General features: G+C 39.0%; 5 protein-coding genes across 5 annotated transcripts; 2 read left to right on the forward strand and 3 right to left on the reverse strand.

Annotated features, from left to right (window-relative positions):
- Window positions 1–76: 76 nt before the first annotated feature.
- LOC116288786 (phosphotriesterase-related protein) lies at window positions 77–4,060 on the reverse strand. Its single transcript, XM_031695618.2, has 3 exons — window positions 4,018–4,060; window positions 1,916–2,372; window positions 77–1,679 (listed from the first exon to the last, which is right to left on the reverse strand). The coding sequence occupies exons 2-3, from the start codon at window positions 2,357–2,359 to the stop codon at window positions 1,071–1,073; spliced, it is 1,053 nt and encodes a 350-aa protein (XP_031551478.2). The 5' UTR covers window positions 2,360–2,372; window positions 4,018–4,060; the 3' UTR covers window positions 77–1,070.
- Window positions 4,061–4,709: 649 nt separating this feature from the next.
- On the reverse strand, window positions 4,710–7,569 carry LOC116288814 (phosphotriesterase-related protein). Its single transcript, XM_031695656.2, has 3 exons — window positions 7,413–7,569; window positions 6,300–6,765; window positions 4,710–5,662 (listed from the first exon to the last, which is right to left on the reverse strand). The coding sequence occupies exons 2-3, from the start codon at window positions 6,741–6,743 to the stop codon at window positions 5,054–5,056; spliced, it is 1,053 nt and encodes a 350-aa protein (XP_031551516.1). The 5' UTR covers window positions 6,744–6,765; window positions 7,413–7,569; the 3' UTR covers window positions 4,710–5,053.
- A 230-nt stretch (window positions 7,570–7,799) lies between these two features.
- Window positions 7,800–12,382, forward strand: LOC116288828 (uncharacterized). Its single transcript, XM_031695673.2, has 4 exons — window positions 7,800–8,048; window positions 8,217–8,247; window positions 8,662–10,753; window positions 10,915–12,382. The coding sequence occupies exons 1-4, from the start codon at window positions 7,800–7,802 to the stop codon at window positions 11,858–11,860; spliced, it is 3,318 nt and encodes a 1,105-aa protein (XP_031551533.1). The 3' UTR covers window positions 11,861–12,382.
- A 350-nt stretch (window positions 12,383–12,732) lies between these two features.
- On the reverse strand, window positions 12,733–13,293 carry LOC116288764 (histone H4). Its single transcript, XM_031695588.1, has one exon. The coding sequence runs from the start codon at window positions 13,211–13,213 to the stop codon at window positions 12,902–12,904; it is 312 nt and encodes a 103-aa protein (XP_031551448.1). The 5' UTR covers window positions 13,214–13,293; the 3' UTR covers window positions 12,733–12,901.
- Window positions 13,294–13,769: 476 nt separating this feature from the next.
- LOC116288844 (histone H3) lies at window positions 13,770–14,614 on the forward strand. The gene has a single exon (XM_031695695.2). The coding sequence runs from the start codon at window positions 13,788–13,790 to the stop codon at window positions 14,196–14,198; it is 411 nt and encodes a 136-aa protein (XP_031551555.1). The 5' UTR covers window positions 13,770–13,787; the 3' UTR covers window positions 14,199–14,614.
- The last annotated feature ends 94 nt before the right edge of the window (window positions 14,615–14,708 follow it).

The following is a 14,708-nucleotide window of genomic DNA, read 5'->3' on the forward strand; positions in this document are numbered from 1 at the left end:
TTGGGCAAGTGCAGTTTTCAAGACAAATAAAACTTATTGCTTCTCAAAAACGTGAATACTTCCTTTTTAGACCAACTTCAAACTCTGACATCAAAATTTATTACACGTTGAAAAATCAGTGTCATCCATTATTCGCAGTTTACAATGTTTTGTGAAAATACTATGAACCGAACGAGAAACAAATTCGAGGGCTAAACCAAACAGTGAAACACTAAAAGCGTGAGGCCGTGAGAAATAACTATAGATAGAGTACAAACACTAAATGTGTGCAAAAGTTATCACTATTTAGTAGTAAGTAGCACTAACTTAAACAAAAGAAAACAATATAATTAGTATAAATAACATTTTGTTGCACACTTTTAGTGTTTGTACTCTACTAAATGGCTCTACGTGTACTAAATGTACTCTACGTTATGGCTAAAAGTTGTTAGTTTTCTGTTATTTTTTAAAATTGCTAAATAATGTGAAATAGGTTTATACTAAATTTCAAGATCTTTGTGTTTGCACTATATACTAATAAGCTTTTAACCTGGTAAATTTTCAGTTCTTAGGGGAGTCATGTGAAGTGATCCTACGGACGTACCGTGTCGTGCTATGTGAGATGAGACAATACGAACTTTTTATACATCTTGTGTTTGCACTCTATACTAAAAGGTTTTAAACTTGGCAAATTGTAATTAGGTGAGTCATGTCAAGCCTGATCGGACGCAGGGGAGGATCTAGGATTTTGTTTAGGGAGGGGTGCTGCACACAAAGTTAACCCAGGGAGGGGTGTACCCCATAGAATCAAAGGGAAAAACAGTATTGGTAATCTTCGAAGTAAGGGCACAAAGTGGAACCAGGGAGGAGTGCGCCCCTGGGACGGATGTACCATGCACTACTCTAAATCCAGTTGCAAATCAAACTGCATTTTGGATACTTGAACATTCACAATGAACTCATAAACCATACTATAAACTTTTTCTAGCTACATTATATGCTTTTTGGTTGTAAAAGAAAATTTCAAAGAATGACACAAAATGACACAAGAAAAAAAGATTTCAAAAAATGTCTAATGCCTTATGCCAACCTTATTTAAAAGTCAGCCATGCTTTGGGGTTTTCTATTTGTATCTTGTCGATAACCTCTTGTGATATTCCTCTCTTCAACATCTTGGGGATAATATTGACTTGAATGTGAGCATAGCCATGGCCTCCATACTTGAGCAGGTGATGACGGGCATGTAGATCATGAGATATTGTTATCTTGTCTTCGTACCCTTCAGATACCAAAAACTTTATTTCCTGGATTCGCTGTGAATCACAAGGCATGTCAACAGCTGGGTTCAGGAGATAGTTCACAGGCTCCATGCCAAATAGGTCATACTCCAAGTAGCATCCTGTGCGAGCCAGTTCCAGGAGGTCTTGGTGGTCAAAAATGGTACGGTCAAGATGCGACATGACAGTTTTATTGATGTCTGCGCCAGCTTCTTGGAGGAAGTGTATTATTTCAATGGGGGAATTGTTGTTTCGCCCAGGATGAACAATTAATGGTGCACCAGTCTCAGTTTGTGCAATGGTGGCAGCTTGCAAGGATTTCTTCTCGAATGGTGTCAGGGGCCAAGAACACCCAATTTCACCAATGACACCACACTTGATACCAGTGTTGCCAACTCCGACAGTCAGTTCATTCACTATTGTCTGAGGAGAACATTATTATTCAATGCCTTTTAGAAATAACTTGTCAATTCTGCTCTTAGGAATTCATAAGTGTGACGACTTCCCCTTGCTCATGAAATTATGGGACTAAGGTCTTGGACTAAGTCAACAGATTAAATAAATAATCCCACAATCCTATGCAGGATGAATTTCTCTCCAGTCTTCCCTAAACATTGTAAAATAGATGTTAGGATAGAATGATACACAAATTAACTTACCGATGCCATGTCTTCCACTGACAAAGCCTTCATTTCAGGTGATACAAAGCTATCGACATAGTAACCAGTTCCTGCAATGATATTCAAGCCAGAACCAGAAGCAATTTTCTTCAAGGTTTCCACATTTCTTTGCATACCATAGACTGTGTTATCAACTATAGTAGAACCCCCTTCTTTCTTGAATTCTGCCACCTCTTGAATCATGTCTTCAATTGGTTCTTCATTCAAAGCAAGAGAGTGTTGATGACAAAATGGGTTTTGTCGAATCCAACCAAGATTCCTAAGAGTTATTTCATTACAGTTTATCTTTTCTAGGTCTGTCTCTCTGGGTGGCTTGACCAATCCAGGCCTGAAGTCCAATGAAATGTGCTCGTGTGTTAGAGTACGCCCTAACTTTTCAGGAGCGATCACACAAAGCACAGTCTGAACTCTTCCAGATGCCATCTTGAAACGAAATCTAGTTTTGGCGGTTAAAATACAGAAAGTCATACAAAATCAGTTTTTTTCTTTTAAAACCAAAAAGAAACAGTTTTTGAATATTATGATTTTCTGGTTCACTTTTGGGTACGTACAGTAACCTAGGTACCAGATGCTGTCAGGGGTTTGGGGAAGGACTAGGGACCCAGGGTTATGTTGGGTTATGCAAGTTTTACTACGGATCTCACTGAACTGTGGCGACACGTCAAAAATTTGTCTTGCTACCACACCCTAATTTGTCTACTGACAGGCCTTATTTTGTTAAAGCAGTGCATGTAATACCTTACTGGCAATGTGCTAGTTCTGAGACAGTGACAAAAGTAGGCGTCTCAGTAGATAACTTTGGGCAGGAAAATGTAGGGACTTTGATTTGAGCCTGGAGGAAAGCTATCTGTATTTCCCCAGATATGAGGCAAGGTTTCTTAGAAAATACCCCTATATTCCACCAGCCCCTGGTGCAAAATTGTTATGGAGTTGAAATAACAGATCACAAAAGTAACAAAAGTCTCGTCTTGAATTGTTTTGTGCATGATCACTCGAACAAACTATAAAAAAAGAGCCGCTATTGGCTAATACTCCTTTTTACAGTTCCATTCAGTGACCACGAATAATAGTTCCTAGCCGAGGCTGGAGTTTCCGCGCATAGCAAAACTACAGTTTATCATGCGAGGAAACTCCAGCCTCGGCTAGAAACTATTATTCGTGGTCACTGAATGCACAATAGAACTGTAAAAAGGAGTAGTATTAATGCACCTATCAGCGGCTTCCCCGTGGGGTCGACCCCCGGGCTGACCAGGGAGATGGGTGGGAGAATATAGAAGGATTGAATCCAGTTATTCCCCCTGGGGTTGGGAAAATTTGCGACATTGGTTTTGTGACTAAAAACTGAGGTGGGGGATTGTAATGAAAGTATTTTTATTGCAAAGGTTACCAGAGGGATTGATTTTCCTCTCTAGTTAAAGAAATAGCTCCTGATTTTAAAAATTTTGAGACCACGGACAGTTTTTGGTCGAGCTGGGTTACCTGTGTTATTCGACAATACCCAGATGCCTCTCTGCTCGTCAAGATGGCTGACGAGCGTGTGAGAATTCCATTGTGAAATATGTTTTTTGACATTCTTTGTTGTTTCATAGATACGAATTCGAAGGCAACTTGATTTTTTTTTACTTTAAAATGTGAATTCTTCATTTCATGAGAGGTTTTTTTCTAATCTTTTCAATGAAAAACTACCTGAAATATCGAGCAAACCGCAGGGGTTACGTGTCGAGTTCAGTTTTCAAAATACAATAACAATAATTTCAACCAAAATGAGGGAGATTGTAGATTTGAATGCCTCGACCAGGGGAAGTTGAAAAGAACAACTTCCCTACCCCTGGGAAAAATGATCAACATTGTTTATGAATGTTTAAAATCTCCCTGGTCAGCCCGGGGGTCGACCCCACGGAGAAGCCGCTGATAGGTGCATAATGCTCAATGAACTTGAACATCACCACAAATCACTTTGTTTAACTTATCAATATCAAGAAATGTTGTTTTGTTCTTTCATGCTTCTTTATTTTGCAACAAAAATGGTGGATGGTATGATTTGTTGATAGATTAAAAGGATTAAAAATCAAAATGCTCACCTGTGACGCAGACTAACGTTTCTGACCTTCACTGTCCGCCATTTTGTGCACGACTAGTTTCCAGTTTACAAGCGGCGTAGGTTAACACAGCAACCCCAATTCCGGTAAATCAAAGTCAAAATAAAACTCAAAAAAAACGATGTTTATACCTCTGTTTGCTTTTTTAGGCCTTTAGAGTCCAATACTTTATTAAAAACAGCTCTTTACAAAGAACTCTAATGCTTCTAGGGGGTTTGAGGTCTTTGAGAACATTTACCCCAGTCTAGCCCAAGGTCCCCCCATCATGGAAGCCGATGAGAAGTGCATTATTATTGATATAAGCATCTAAGGGCTGGACATTACATATTCATTACACTCCAGGACTGAAGAAATCTGCTTCTAACTCTCCCACAGCTGTCCACCCCCTTCTAACCTACTGTCTTGGGCTACCTGTATTACGCATCACAGGTATCCCATAACCTGCACTCATATTGCATATCCATGAGGTCTGCCTCTTGCCTCCATTTCCGACTGTCCAGTCAGTTAACAAGCTTGATCTGGCACAAGTCTAGGTATATCTTTCAAAATCTGTGTTTTAAGGTGACTTACTAACAATCTAAATGAACTTTACAAGGGGCATGCTCCTTTTCTAAAAAAATATTCAATAGTCCCCCCTGACCCCCCAACCCAGGTTGAACACAGAAAAATACAACTTATCTTCAAAAATAATAGTTTTAATTATGAAACCTTTATAAACAAATACCATTACTTACTAAATTTATTGATATTTTACAACCCTCAGATGATGCCACTAGTAAAAAACCTGTAAAAATTGAATTAGAAAAATTGTTAAGCCCCCTAGCTATCTCCCCACACCAATGCATCTCCCCCCTCTCCAGTTTTTTGGATATATAAGTTAGATATAAAAACAGGATATTTTTCTATTGCTATCATTATTTGATTGCTAATTTTCTTTAGTATTATGTCCTTTGTTACACAAAACTAGCACCGATCATTTAAGAGTTAAAAGACTGCAAAGAAAAATTTCACAGGGTTATTAATTAAAAGTCAGCCATGTTTTGGGGTTTTCTATTTGTATCTTGTCAATAACCTCTTGTGATATTCCTCTCTTCAACATCTTGGGGATAATATTGACTTGAATGTGAGCATAGCCATGGCCTCCATATTTGAGTAGGCGATGACGAGTGTGGATGTCATGAGCCATTGTTATTTTGTCTTCATAACCTTCAGATATTAGAAACTTGATTTCCATGATTCTTTGGGAGTCACTAGGCATGTCAACAGCTGGGTTTGCCTGGTAGTTAATCATCTCAACACCAAAGAGGTCATACTCAAGGTAGCAGCCTGTTGCGGCAAGCTCCAAAAGGATTTTGCGATCAAATACTGTACGATCCAGGTGGGACATGACCAATTTACTGACATCTCCACCAGCTTCTTGAAATATGCGAACTATTTCAATAGGTGCTTCATCATTACGACCAGGATGGATTATCACTGGTGCCCCAGTGTCAGTTTGGGCTGTGGCAGAGGCTTGTAAGGATTTCTTTTCAAAAGGTGTCAGGGGCCAAGAACAACCAACTTCACCGATGACACCACACTTGATTCCTGTGTTGCCAACTCCAACTGTCAGCTCTTTAACCATTGTCTGTAAATGATACAATGGTCATTAGATGCAATAAAATAGGTGTGGGTGTTATATTTAATTACTAAACATTGATATTGTTATCATCATTTTACAGTGAGGAAAGCACTGGACACTTCAATTACACCAAGTGATCCAGATAAGGGATGATTTACAGTATGCATTTTAAAAGTGACGAAAAACTTAATCTCAATGCTCCATTTTATAGGATTTGAAATAGCAGAAAGTTGAGGAAATAATAACCTGAAAAATGCTCAAAGTGTCCACTATGCGAGTGCTCTCACTATAACACTAGGGTACGCTATTGCTTCATTTGATTACCCGATAGATTTCTGATAGCTCATCATATTATGTCCACCTATAGATTCTTAAGAAAAAGTGAAGAACCATTGGCTACCTTGGGTGATGCAGAGGCCTTGCTTGTCCAAGAAGCAGGAGGCCAGATAATCATATATCATTACCGTTTTTATGGGAATATGCAATGGATTGCAAAAGCTGAAATATTTTACATCATGATATGAAACTTTGCCCCCCTACAAATTTCAAAGTGCTCTTTTTTTATTCAAGAGGTAAGGGGCACATGTCACCTATTAGTGCAAGTTCCCAATAAACTATATTTTAAAAAAAACAGTTTACCTACCCCAGAGAGTTCCTCAACAGTTGCAGATTTCACAGCAGCAGACTGAGTGTGATCTAGATAGTAACCAGTGCCAGAGATAATATTCACTCCTGTAGCCATGGAGATCTTCTTTAAGATTTCTACATTTGGTTGGATTCCTTGGGTTGTGTTATCGACCATGGTGGATCCCCCTTCCTTCTTGAATTCTGATACTTCCAGTATCATTTCCTCTATCTCTTCATCCCCAAGAGCAAGATTGAACTTGTGGCTGTATGGATTCTGGCGTACCCAATTTAGGTTTCTAAAAGTGATTTCATTACAGTTTACAGTGTCCATGTCTGATTCTCGGACTGGCTGGAAAAAACAGTTTTTGTAGTCCATCGTTATGTGCTCATGGGTGAGCGTCCGTCCCAGCTTTTGAGGATCAATCAAACCAAGGACGGTTTGTGCTTTTCCAGACGCCATCTTTATTAAGTAATTTTGAATTCTAAAGATCATTGATAGAAAAATAAAAATATTTTATAAAAATAAAAGTCAAAGGCAGCATGAATATCTTGTGCATGCCTGTTCCAAGGAATGCTATGCATTAGCGTAAAGAAATAGCACCACAGACATCTTGTGTCAAGTTTTTCTTGGAAAATGTGGATGAGGAAGTGGTATTTTTACCACATGACATAAAATATTATATATATGCATAATATAATAAAATTGAAGTCTACTATTTCCGGTTTCAGCTTCTAGTTATAATTTTTTGGTAACCATTTCCAGCAAAATTTGGTCTGACCGCTGTTTTGACCTAAATTTATCAAGGTGTGGTTTATATATATTAAAAACATAGTGAAATGAATATCTCAAATGATCATAGTTTGTATACTATCTGAATCACAAAAAAGCCTACAATTGTAAATCCCGGATATTAGGTGTTATATAGGACTCTGGCTTTGAAATTGGAAGGGATAGTATCCAAGAACGCACTCATTGCATACTATTTGTTTGATAGTGTTGATCGCGCGCTTTTGTAAATGGCCTCAAAAGTTGTCTAAAAGAACCTATTAAAATTGTTTACCAAAATTGAATAGCCCTTAAAACGAGTTCTGTAAAGGATAACGACCTAAACAGCGGTTTAATACTTACAAAAAACAAAGATTTTGAACACTGAACAACTCTCCAGCACAATGTGTCCACTGTGCACGAAGCTTAAATGTCTGCAGACTTTAACCACAGGGGGCCCATAAACGATTACTTGACTTAGTGACTTGTAATTTTCGTTTAGCATTTTACCAAACATAAATACATAATTCGCCATTCCTCATTGTTTCTGCTTCCATTATTGCATTAGATTTTAATAACAAGGAAAACTAAGTAGCAAAAAATCAGGAAATCCTTTAAAAATTTTGAGTATTTTAGGGTACCTAGTTACGACGGCTAATTTTAACCGCGTTTCAGATTCGAAAAAAAGACTGAAACTAGCTGCGCAAAGTCATCTTTTTTCAAACGGTTTCGCGCATCAAGAATTCCAAGATGGCGTCTTCAATCCAAATTACTGACAATTTAGTCCAAAAATTAAGCAGTTCTTCTATATCCTCGGTCAAAAAGGCTTTAGCAATAGTTGCTAAATTAACTAAGAGATCGAATGAGGCTGATTTGTTTCGAGAAAAAGGTGGTTTGGGTAAATTATTAGGGTTCCTAAAAAGACCGAATAATTCAATAATAGATATGGCGATGAGTGCTATAGCAAACTGCGCAATGTTTAATGAAAACAAAACACAGGTAAGTTTTATCCATTGAAGCTATTTTCGTTGCTTTTTATGAGAATTGACGTTTATAAACACTGATTTGCGATTTTATCTGACTTTACCACAATATATCCCCACCCACCCCTCCCAGTATTTTATATTGAAGGCATTTTAATTTGTTTACTTGAAATTTTTTTGACAGATACGGCGATTAGATGGCATTCAACCCATAGGTAAGGCTTTTTTTGCCTAAACCCCCTAACCTATTTCACTTTTTGTGTCTTGGATCAGAGGGAGGGGATGGCCCGGGGGGGGGGGGGGGGGGGGTACTCCACCAGGATTTGGGTAGGGGTGTTCCGCTGGGATTCTGAAAGGGGTACCCTGTTTATGACAAAAAAACTCAAATTTGTAGACCCTGTTTATGACAAAAGAGATAATTAATTGCACTGAGTTCCTGATTCAATTATCATGTCATCTCGCGTATCGCTTTTTTACAACCATAATAACCAGAAAAACCATACCCTGTTCAGCGGATCATCCCCGTATAGTCCAAATTTTGGAGTACCCCCCCAGGGGGGGATGGTAATGTCTTCTTCACTGTATCATTTTAAAAGATAATGATTTTCTAAAATTTGTGATCTTTCCAGTTTTAGTTTTGAAAAATCTGAAATCAATGAGCATCAGAAACAGAGCAGCAAGAGCACTTGCAAATCTTGCAGAGAATGACCAGAATGCAATTGTCATTGAAGAACTGGGTGCAATAGAAGAACTTGTCAAGCTTCTCAATGAAACCACGGATTCAGATTGCCAACAAACTGTTCTTCGAGGCTTAAAGATTCTAAGCACAACTCAGAGTAGTAAAAAGAAAATATATGAAAATGGAGGTGTGAAAACACTTGTTGAGCTCTTGAAATCTGACAAGCCAATTGTAGCTGGTTGCAGTGTTAAGGCTATTTCAGAGTTAACAAAGAACTGTTCCAAAGAGATTGCTCAGCAAGTACAGGAATTCGAAGGCATTAAGGAAATTATCAAGCTTACTAACTGTGACAAGGCTTCAGTGTCTTCTGCTGCTTTCATGACAACTGTTAATCTTTGTGTCCATGCTCATGTCCGTGTGTCCATAGGTAGTGAAGGAGGCATTGCTGTTCTTTACAAGGAAGCAGCAATGAACTTGTCAAGCCATATGGCTCTAAAAGCATTGGAAGGACTTTGCTATTGTTGTAGAGAGGCTGTAAATCGGAACAGAGTTTATGAATGTGGAGGAATTGAACTTTTGTTAAAGCAGCTTTATTCTTCAGAGCATCCTTCACTTCATCGAAAGATCATTACTGCTTTTAATTGTTTCTATTACCATGAAAAATGTCTACAGTTATTATTAAATAATGGCATCGTGGCAGCTCTTTTGGCATACTTGAAGAAAGTTATTTCATCATGTTATAGTGTTAGTCATTCTGAAGATGATAATGACCCCTATGATCATGAGAGCTTTACTTCAGACTTCTCAAGCCCATCAGAATCACCAAGAAGTACTCATTCTGTCTTAGATAACAGTACTAATATCTCGTGTAAAGAAGCATTTCTTGAAGAAGCAGAGAATCTGGCAATACAAGTACGGGATGCAAAAGAAAGCAGTAGAGTCTTAACATTTAAGAGAAAGCCTCGTAATAGAGTACTTTCCAGTTCAACACCAACTGTGAAAACAATTGATCAATCACCATCGCTTTTCAGTTTTTCTTCACTTCAAAGCAAAACTGAGACCACTTCTATGATGAGCACTTGTACATTGTCCAGTACCAGCATGACGTCTAGGCCAACTGCAATGCACTCTTTTCCTCAGGGTTTGATTTGTTCAACACCAACTACAAAGAGCAGCCCTAGCACAGATGTGTCAATAGATATTTCACCATTAGATTTTGGACCATCGAATGACATCAGCTCAACAAGTGAAAGTTGCTGTAAGTTGGATACTGCTACATCATCATCCACACCTAAAACCACTGAGCATGATAGAACATCCCATGAAGATAGTAAAAAGAGTTTAGATGTTTGTTCTGCAGTGTCCCAAGATGGAAAAGAGGATTCCACTATGGCAGGTAGAAAGCATCATCCATTGGAAGAGCATTCAATTAGAAGTACAGATTCTTCACCTCTGTTGACCCCACCCAATAATGAGAAATCCCACATTGCTCACCACACCTTTCATGGGCCTGGCCATAATGCAATATTACTTTTATCAAGATTCTCCCACATGAGTGATCAGTCAGGCTTGCCACATTTACTAACAAGACAGTGCTTCAGTGTTTTACTGGACTACTTGTGCTTGGTGAATCATCCTAGCCCAAAGTGTACACGCTTGCTTAACAGTCTGACATTAGATCCTCAGTGCTTTGAGAGTCTGGTGGGTATGGGCATAGCATGTGATATTCACAGACAACTGTGTTGTGGGTATATGAAAGGATATGCATGCATAAAAGGACAAGAAGCTCAAGACAGTGAAACCACTACTGATAAAGAAACAGGAACAAATTCAGATATCAACATCAAGTGTGTACACCCACCACAAATACACATCCCTCACAGCTCCATTACCAGATGTAGAAGCATTGGTGATAAATTGATGGAAAACCTATCCTGTCAGTCACAAACTCCCTTCGGCAAGGGAGTCCTCATGCACTTGCTGGCAAAGGGATGTGGTGAAGACTGGCTGGGGTGTGTGCTAATGCTGCCTCTAGTATGTAGGTGAGTCAGAAATGGATATTTTAATTGCATAACCACCATGTCTTGTGACAGCAGATTAACTCCTCCCTCCTATGCACATGCACACACATTACAAACATCTCGGTCTTTTCTTTGGTTAAAAATGTTACTTTTTTCTTCTTTTCTTTCCATTTCTACTGTAGGTCTGAAAACTTGAGAAATAAGCTGATGATCAAGAATTATGGGCTGAAGATGCTATGTGACTTACTGGTCTCTGAAAATGATGACCAAGTGTTTGCCAAAGTTGTCATTTCCTTGAAGTATTTAAGTTCATCAACTGGGCTTACCCTTGATGCTTCAACCAAACTCTCCTCTACAGAAAACTACCTGGAAAATCAAACTCAAATGAGGAAAAGAAAACTCGATAGCAAGAAAGCATCAGATGAAATCAGAACCAAGTGCCCAAAACTGGATCTTACTTCTTCTCCATATGACTCCGATCATGATTTTGTTGGAAATGAAGATGGCAGCCCCTGCAAGTACTACAACAATCACCATGGGCCTTGCAACATCAAATTCCAAGTAGACAGTGGGGAACAAATTCCTGCAGATCCAAGGATACTCAGTGGCATGTCAGAAATGTTTGCTGCAATGTTGTCGTCTAACTACAAAGAAGGTTCCATGTCAGTCATTCCTATACACCAAGTGAGTCTGGATGCACTTACATGCGTGATCCACCATGGCTATGGCTGCACTCTTTCACTTTCATTTGATGGAGAGGACTCATCAGAGAGCTCTGAAGTCTGCAGACATCTTCAAGCAATATTTGACACCTACAACTCGAAAAGCAGATTCCAGTTCATGGTCGAATTGTTAGCCATAGCTGACAGGTTTCTCATGGCAAAGTTGAAGTGCCTCGCTGAAAGACTCTTGATAAGCCTTGCCACTGAATCAAACATTGTCTCACTCATCCTTTCAGCAGCTCACTACCATTCAAAAACCTTGTGTGAATTTGGGTTGAGCTTTCTTCTTTTGAAAGTGTCAGACCTACAACACCAGTTTCATGCATTTAGAGATATTTTCAGATCTCATGACAAATGTAAATTGCTTGACATTTTGTATGAAGTTCTGTCTCATCAGTTTCAATAGCAACAATGATTTGAAGTCAGAACAGAGGCACCACCCTAAGCTCATCATCTTGGTCATTGCACTCAATCTATCTGTGAACAAAGACTAACAACTGTACATCAGTATCAGAAATTAATTTATTACTCATTTTTATTATATAATTACCAAAGAAATATCTATTTTTCTCTATTTCGAAAAATTGATATCTTCACACGTGAAAATAACATGTTATTTTCACGTGTGAAAATAACACCATTGCGATGGCTATTCAAAAATACACGGAAAGAATTGCCTGAAAAAGCCAAAACATAGTTCATTGATAATTATATAATAAACAGAATATTACATGGGCGCGCGGAGATACGAATTTTATCTTCTCGTGTTGAAAATCTCTCACTCGTTCGCTACGCTCACTCGTGAGAGATCTTTTCAACACTCGAAGATAAAATTCGTATCTCCGCGCGCCCATGTAATATCCTCTATGTATTCATTGCTCTTTTCTTACTACTAGAATTGAACGATTGAATAAAACATGTGAAACTACACTACTCTGATATCTCCTTGATAGTATAGTAGTAATAAGTTATGCGTTCGGTGTGTGTAATGAAATAGAGAGACCAAGAGAAAAATATGAAATGCCCTTGGCGGGCTAGAATACCGAAGACGTGGGTTCGATTCCCGCCAAGGGCATTTGATATTTTTCTCTTGTTCTCTCTCTGTGATAGGTTCATTTTTGAGTGAAGTTTTAGGTCAGGTTGATTGGGAAGGTTAAATGAATGTAAGAAATACTACTTTTCCCGCAATTTAAGAACTCCCAGCCTTCAGTTCGACTGAAAGAAAACTAAGATTAATATTTTAGTAAGATGTTGGGTTAAAATCGGGCTGCAAGCGGGTTTAGAAGAAGTAACTTTATTTCAAAAACACATTTTTTTTCCAAATTGATCCCTGATTCATTTTGATGAAAGCTTCATTGGAAGAATGTCAAGCATTGATCACGACTTTCGTACTATTTGGTGGCTCTAAAAAGAGCCGTTGTTTGTTTATAGTAGTAGACTTCCGCGTCTAACCACCGAATCCGTACAAGGTACGTCCTTGGCGTTTCAGAGCATAGACTACGTCCATGGCTGTGACGGTCTTCCTTTTGGCGTGCTCGGTGTAGGTGACAGCATCACGGATGACATTCTCAAGGAAAACCTTGAGGACACCACGGGTCTCTTCGTAGATCAGACCAGAGATTCTCTTGACTCCACCACGACGAGCAAGACGACGGATGGCGGGCTTGGTGATTCCTTGGATGTTGTCACGGAGAATCTTACGGTGACGCTTGGCACCTCCTTTTCCAAGACCTTTTCCTCCTTTACCACGGCCAGACATTTTAAATTTCCTTTTATTTGCGACTACAAGTTGAAGTTTACAGTTATAAAACCAAAATGATTCCTCGCGCACTGGAATCGAATAGTAATACAACTTTCCTTACCTCTTAGGAAATACGTAATTAAAAACGAATTCCGATTGGCTGAAAATTGACATGTTTTTCTCTTATCAGACAATTTCTGATCCGGTCTTAGTCAATTTCTTTGAACTACCCAACTTCGCACCTCAAAATTACTACCTATCATAATCAAAATTTTAAAAAACACATGTTGACAACGTTCCTACAGATTCGTACTGTAGGCTGAATAAAAATAAGCAAATATTTTATTGTTTTTTTGGGAGATTTTAGCGCATTTCTTACTTCGAGCTTCGAGTTGTTCAAGAACTTGATAAAAATGTGGATCAGAGGTAAAAATAAGACAACCAATGAAAAGCGTTCGTCTGTATTTTAGACCAATCAAATTATAAAATTAACTTGTCCAATCAGAAAACGTTTAGATATGTATAAAATAGCTTCGAGCGACAACTTTGAACTTCATCCTCGAACAAATCTTGGTCTAGAAAATTTGATTAAATGGCTCGTACAAAGCAAACCGCGCGAAAATCTACTGGAGGAAAAGCTCCCCGAAAACAACTCGCCACCAAGGCAGCACGAAAGAGTGCCCCAGCAACAGGTGGTGTCAAGAAGCCTCATCGTTACAGGCCCGGTACTGTCGCTCTTCGTGAGATTCGTCGTTATCAGAAGTCGACTGAGCTTCTAATCCGTAAGCTGCCCTTCCAACGTCTCGTCCGTGAAATTGCTCAGGATTTCAAGACCGACCTTCGTTTCCAGAGCTCAGCTGTAATGGCCCTTCAGGAGGCTAGTGAAGCTTACTTGGTTGGTCTGTTTGAAGACACCAACTTGTGCGCTATTCACGCCAAGAGGGTCACCATCATGCCCAAGGACATCCAGCTTGCCCGCCGAATCCGTGGCGAGAGAGCTTAAGATCCTCTAATACCTTATCAAAAATGGCTCTTTTAAGAGCCGCCACATAAAATAAAAGTCTTGATCTATGCTTTCTATTACCAACACCATCTCCAGCATGCACGCTCCCTGCTTCTAATCCCATGTCGTCCTAACAAAACCCTACTACTAATAACATCTTTTTAATGGTGGTTCCACCAAAATGCCTTATTTCTTTTTTCTTTGTTAATCATCTTAAAAAATACGGTGCAAGTAAGGGCTGGTTCGCACATGTTAACATAATATACACAATACTTTTAACATAAGCGTAAGAGACACAAGTGTGAACCGGGCTTGCACAAAGCATATTACCGCCGGTAAGCACAAGGAATGGAAACTCTTGCCATTTTTTATGCTTGTACTTTCGAAATCCAAAGTGTATAGCGGCTGCGTAAAAGACTAATCTGCGCGAGGCAGGGTAAAAGGAAAGGCATAAGGTTAAAACCTTTTCTTCTTTCACACTTACAAAAGCTGAAGCTGGGCTTCCTGTAT

Source organism: Actinia tenebrosa, unplaced genomic scaffold (genome assembly GCF_029948245.1).
Source record: "Actinia tenebrosa isolate PJP-AT-01 unplaced genomic scaffold, QUT_ActTen_1.0 PGA_scaffold1__47_contigs__length_23844297, whole genome shotgun sequence".
NCBI classification, from domain to species: domain Eukaryota; kingdom Metazoa; phylum Cnidaria; class Anthozoa; order Actiniaria; family Actiniidae; genus Actinia; species Actinia tenebrosa.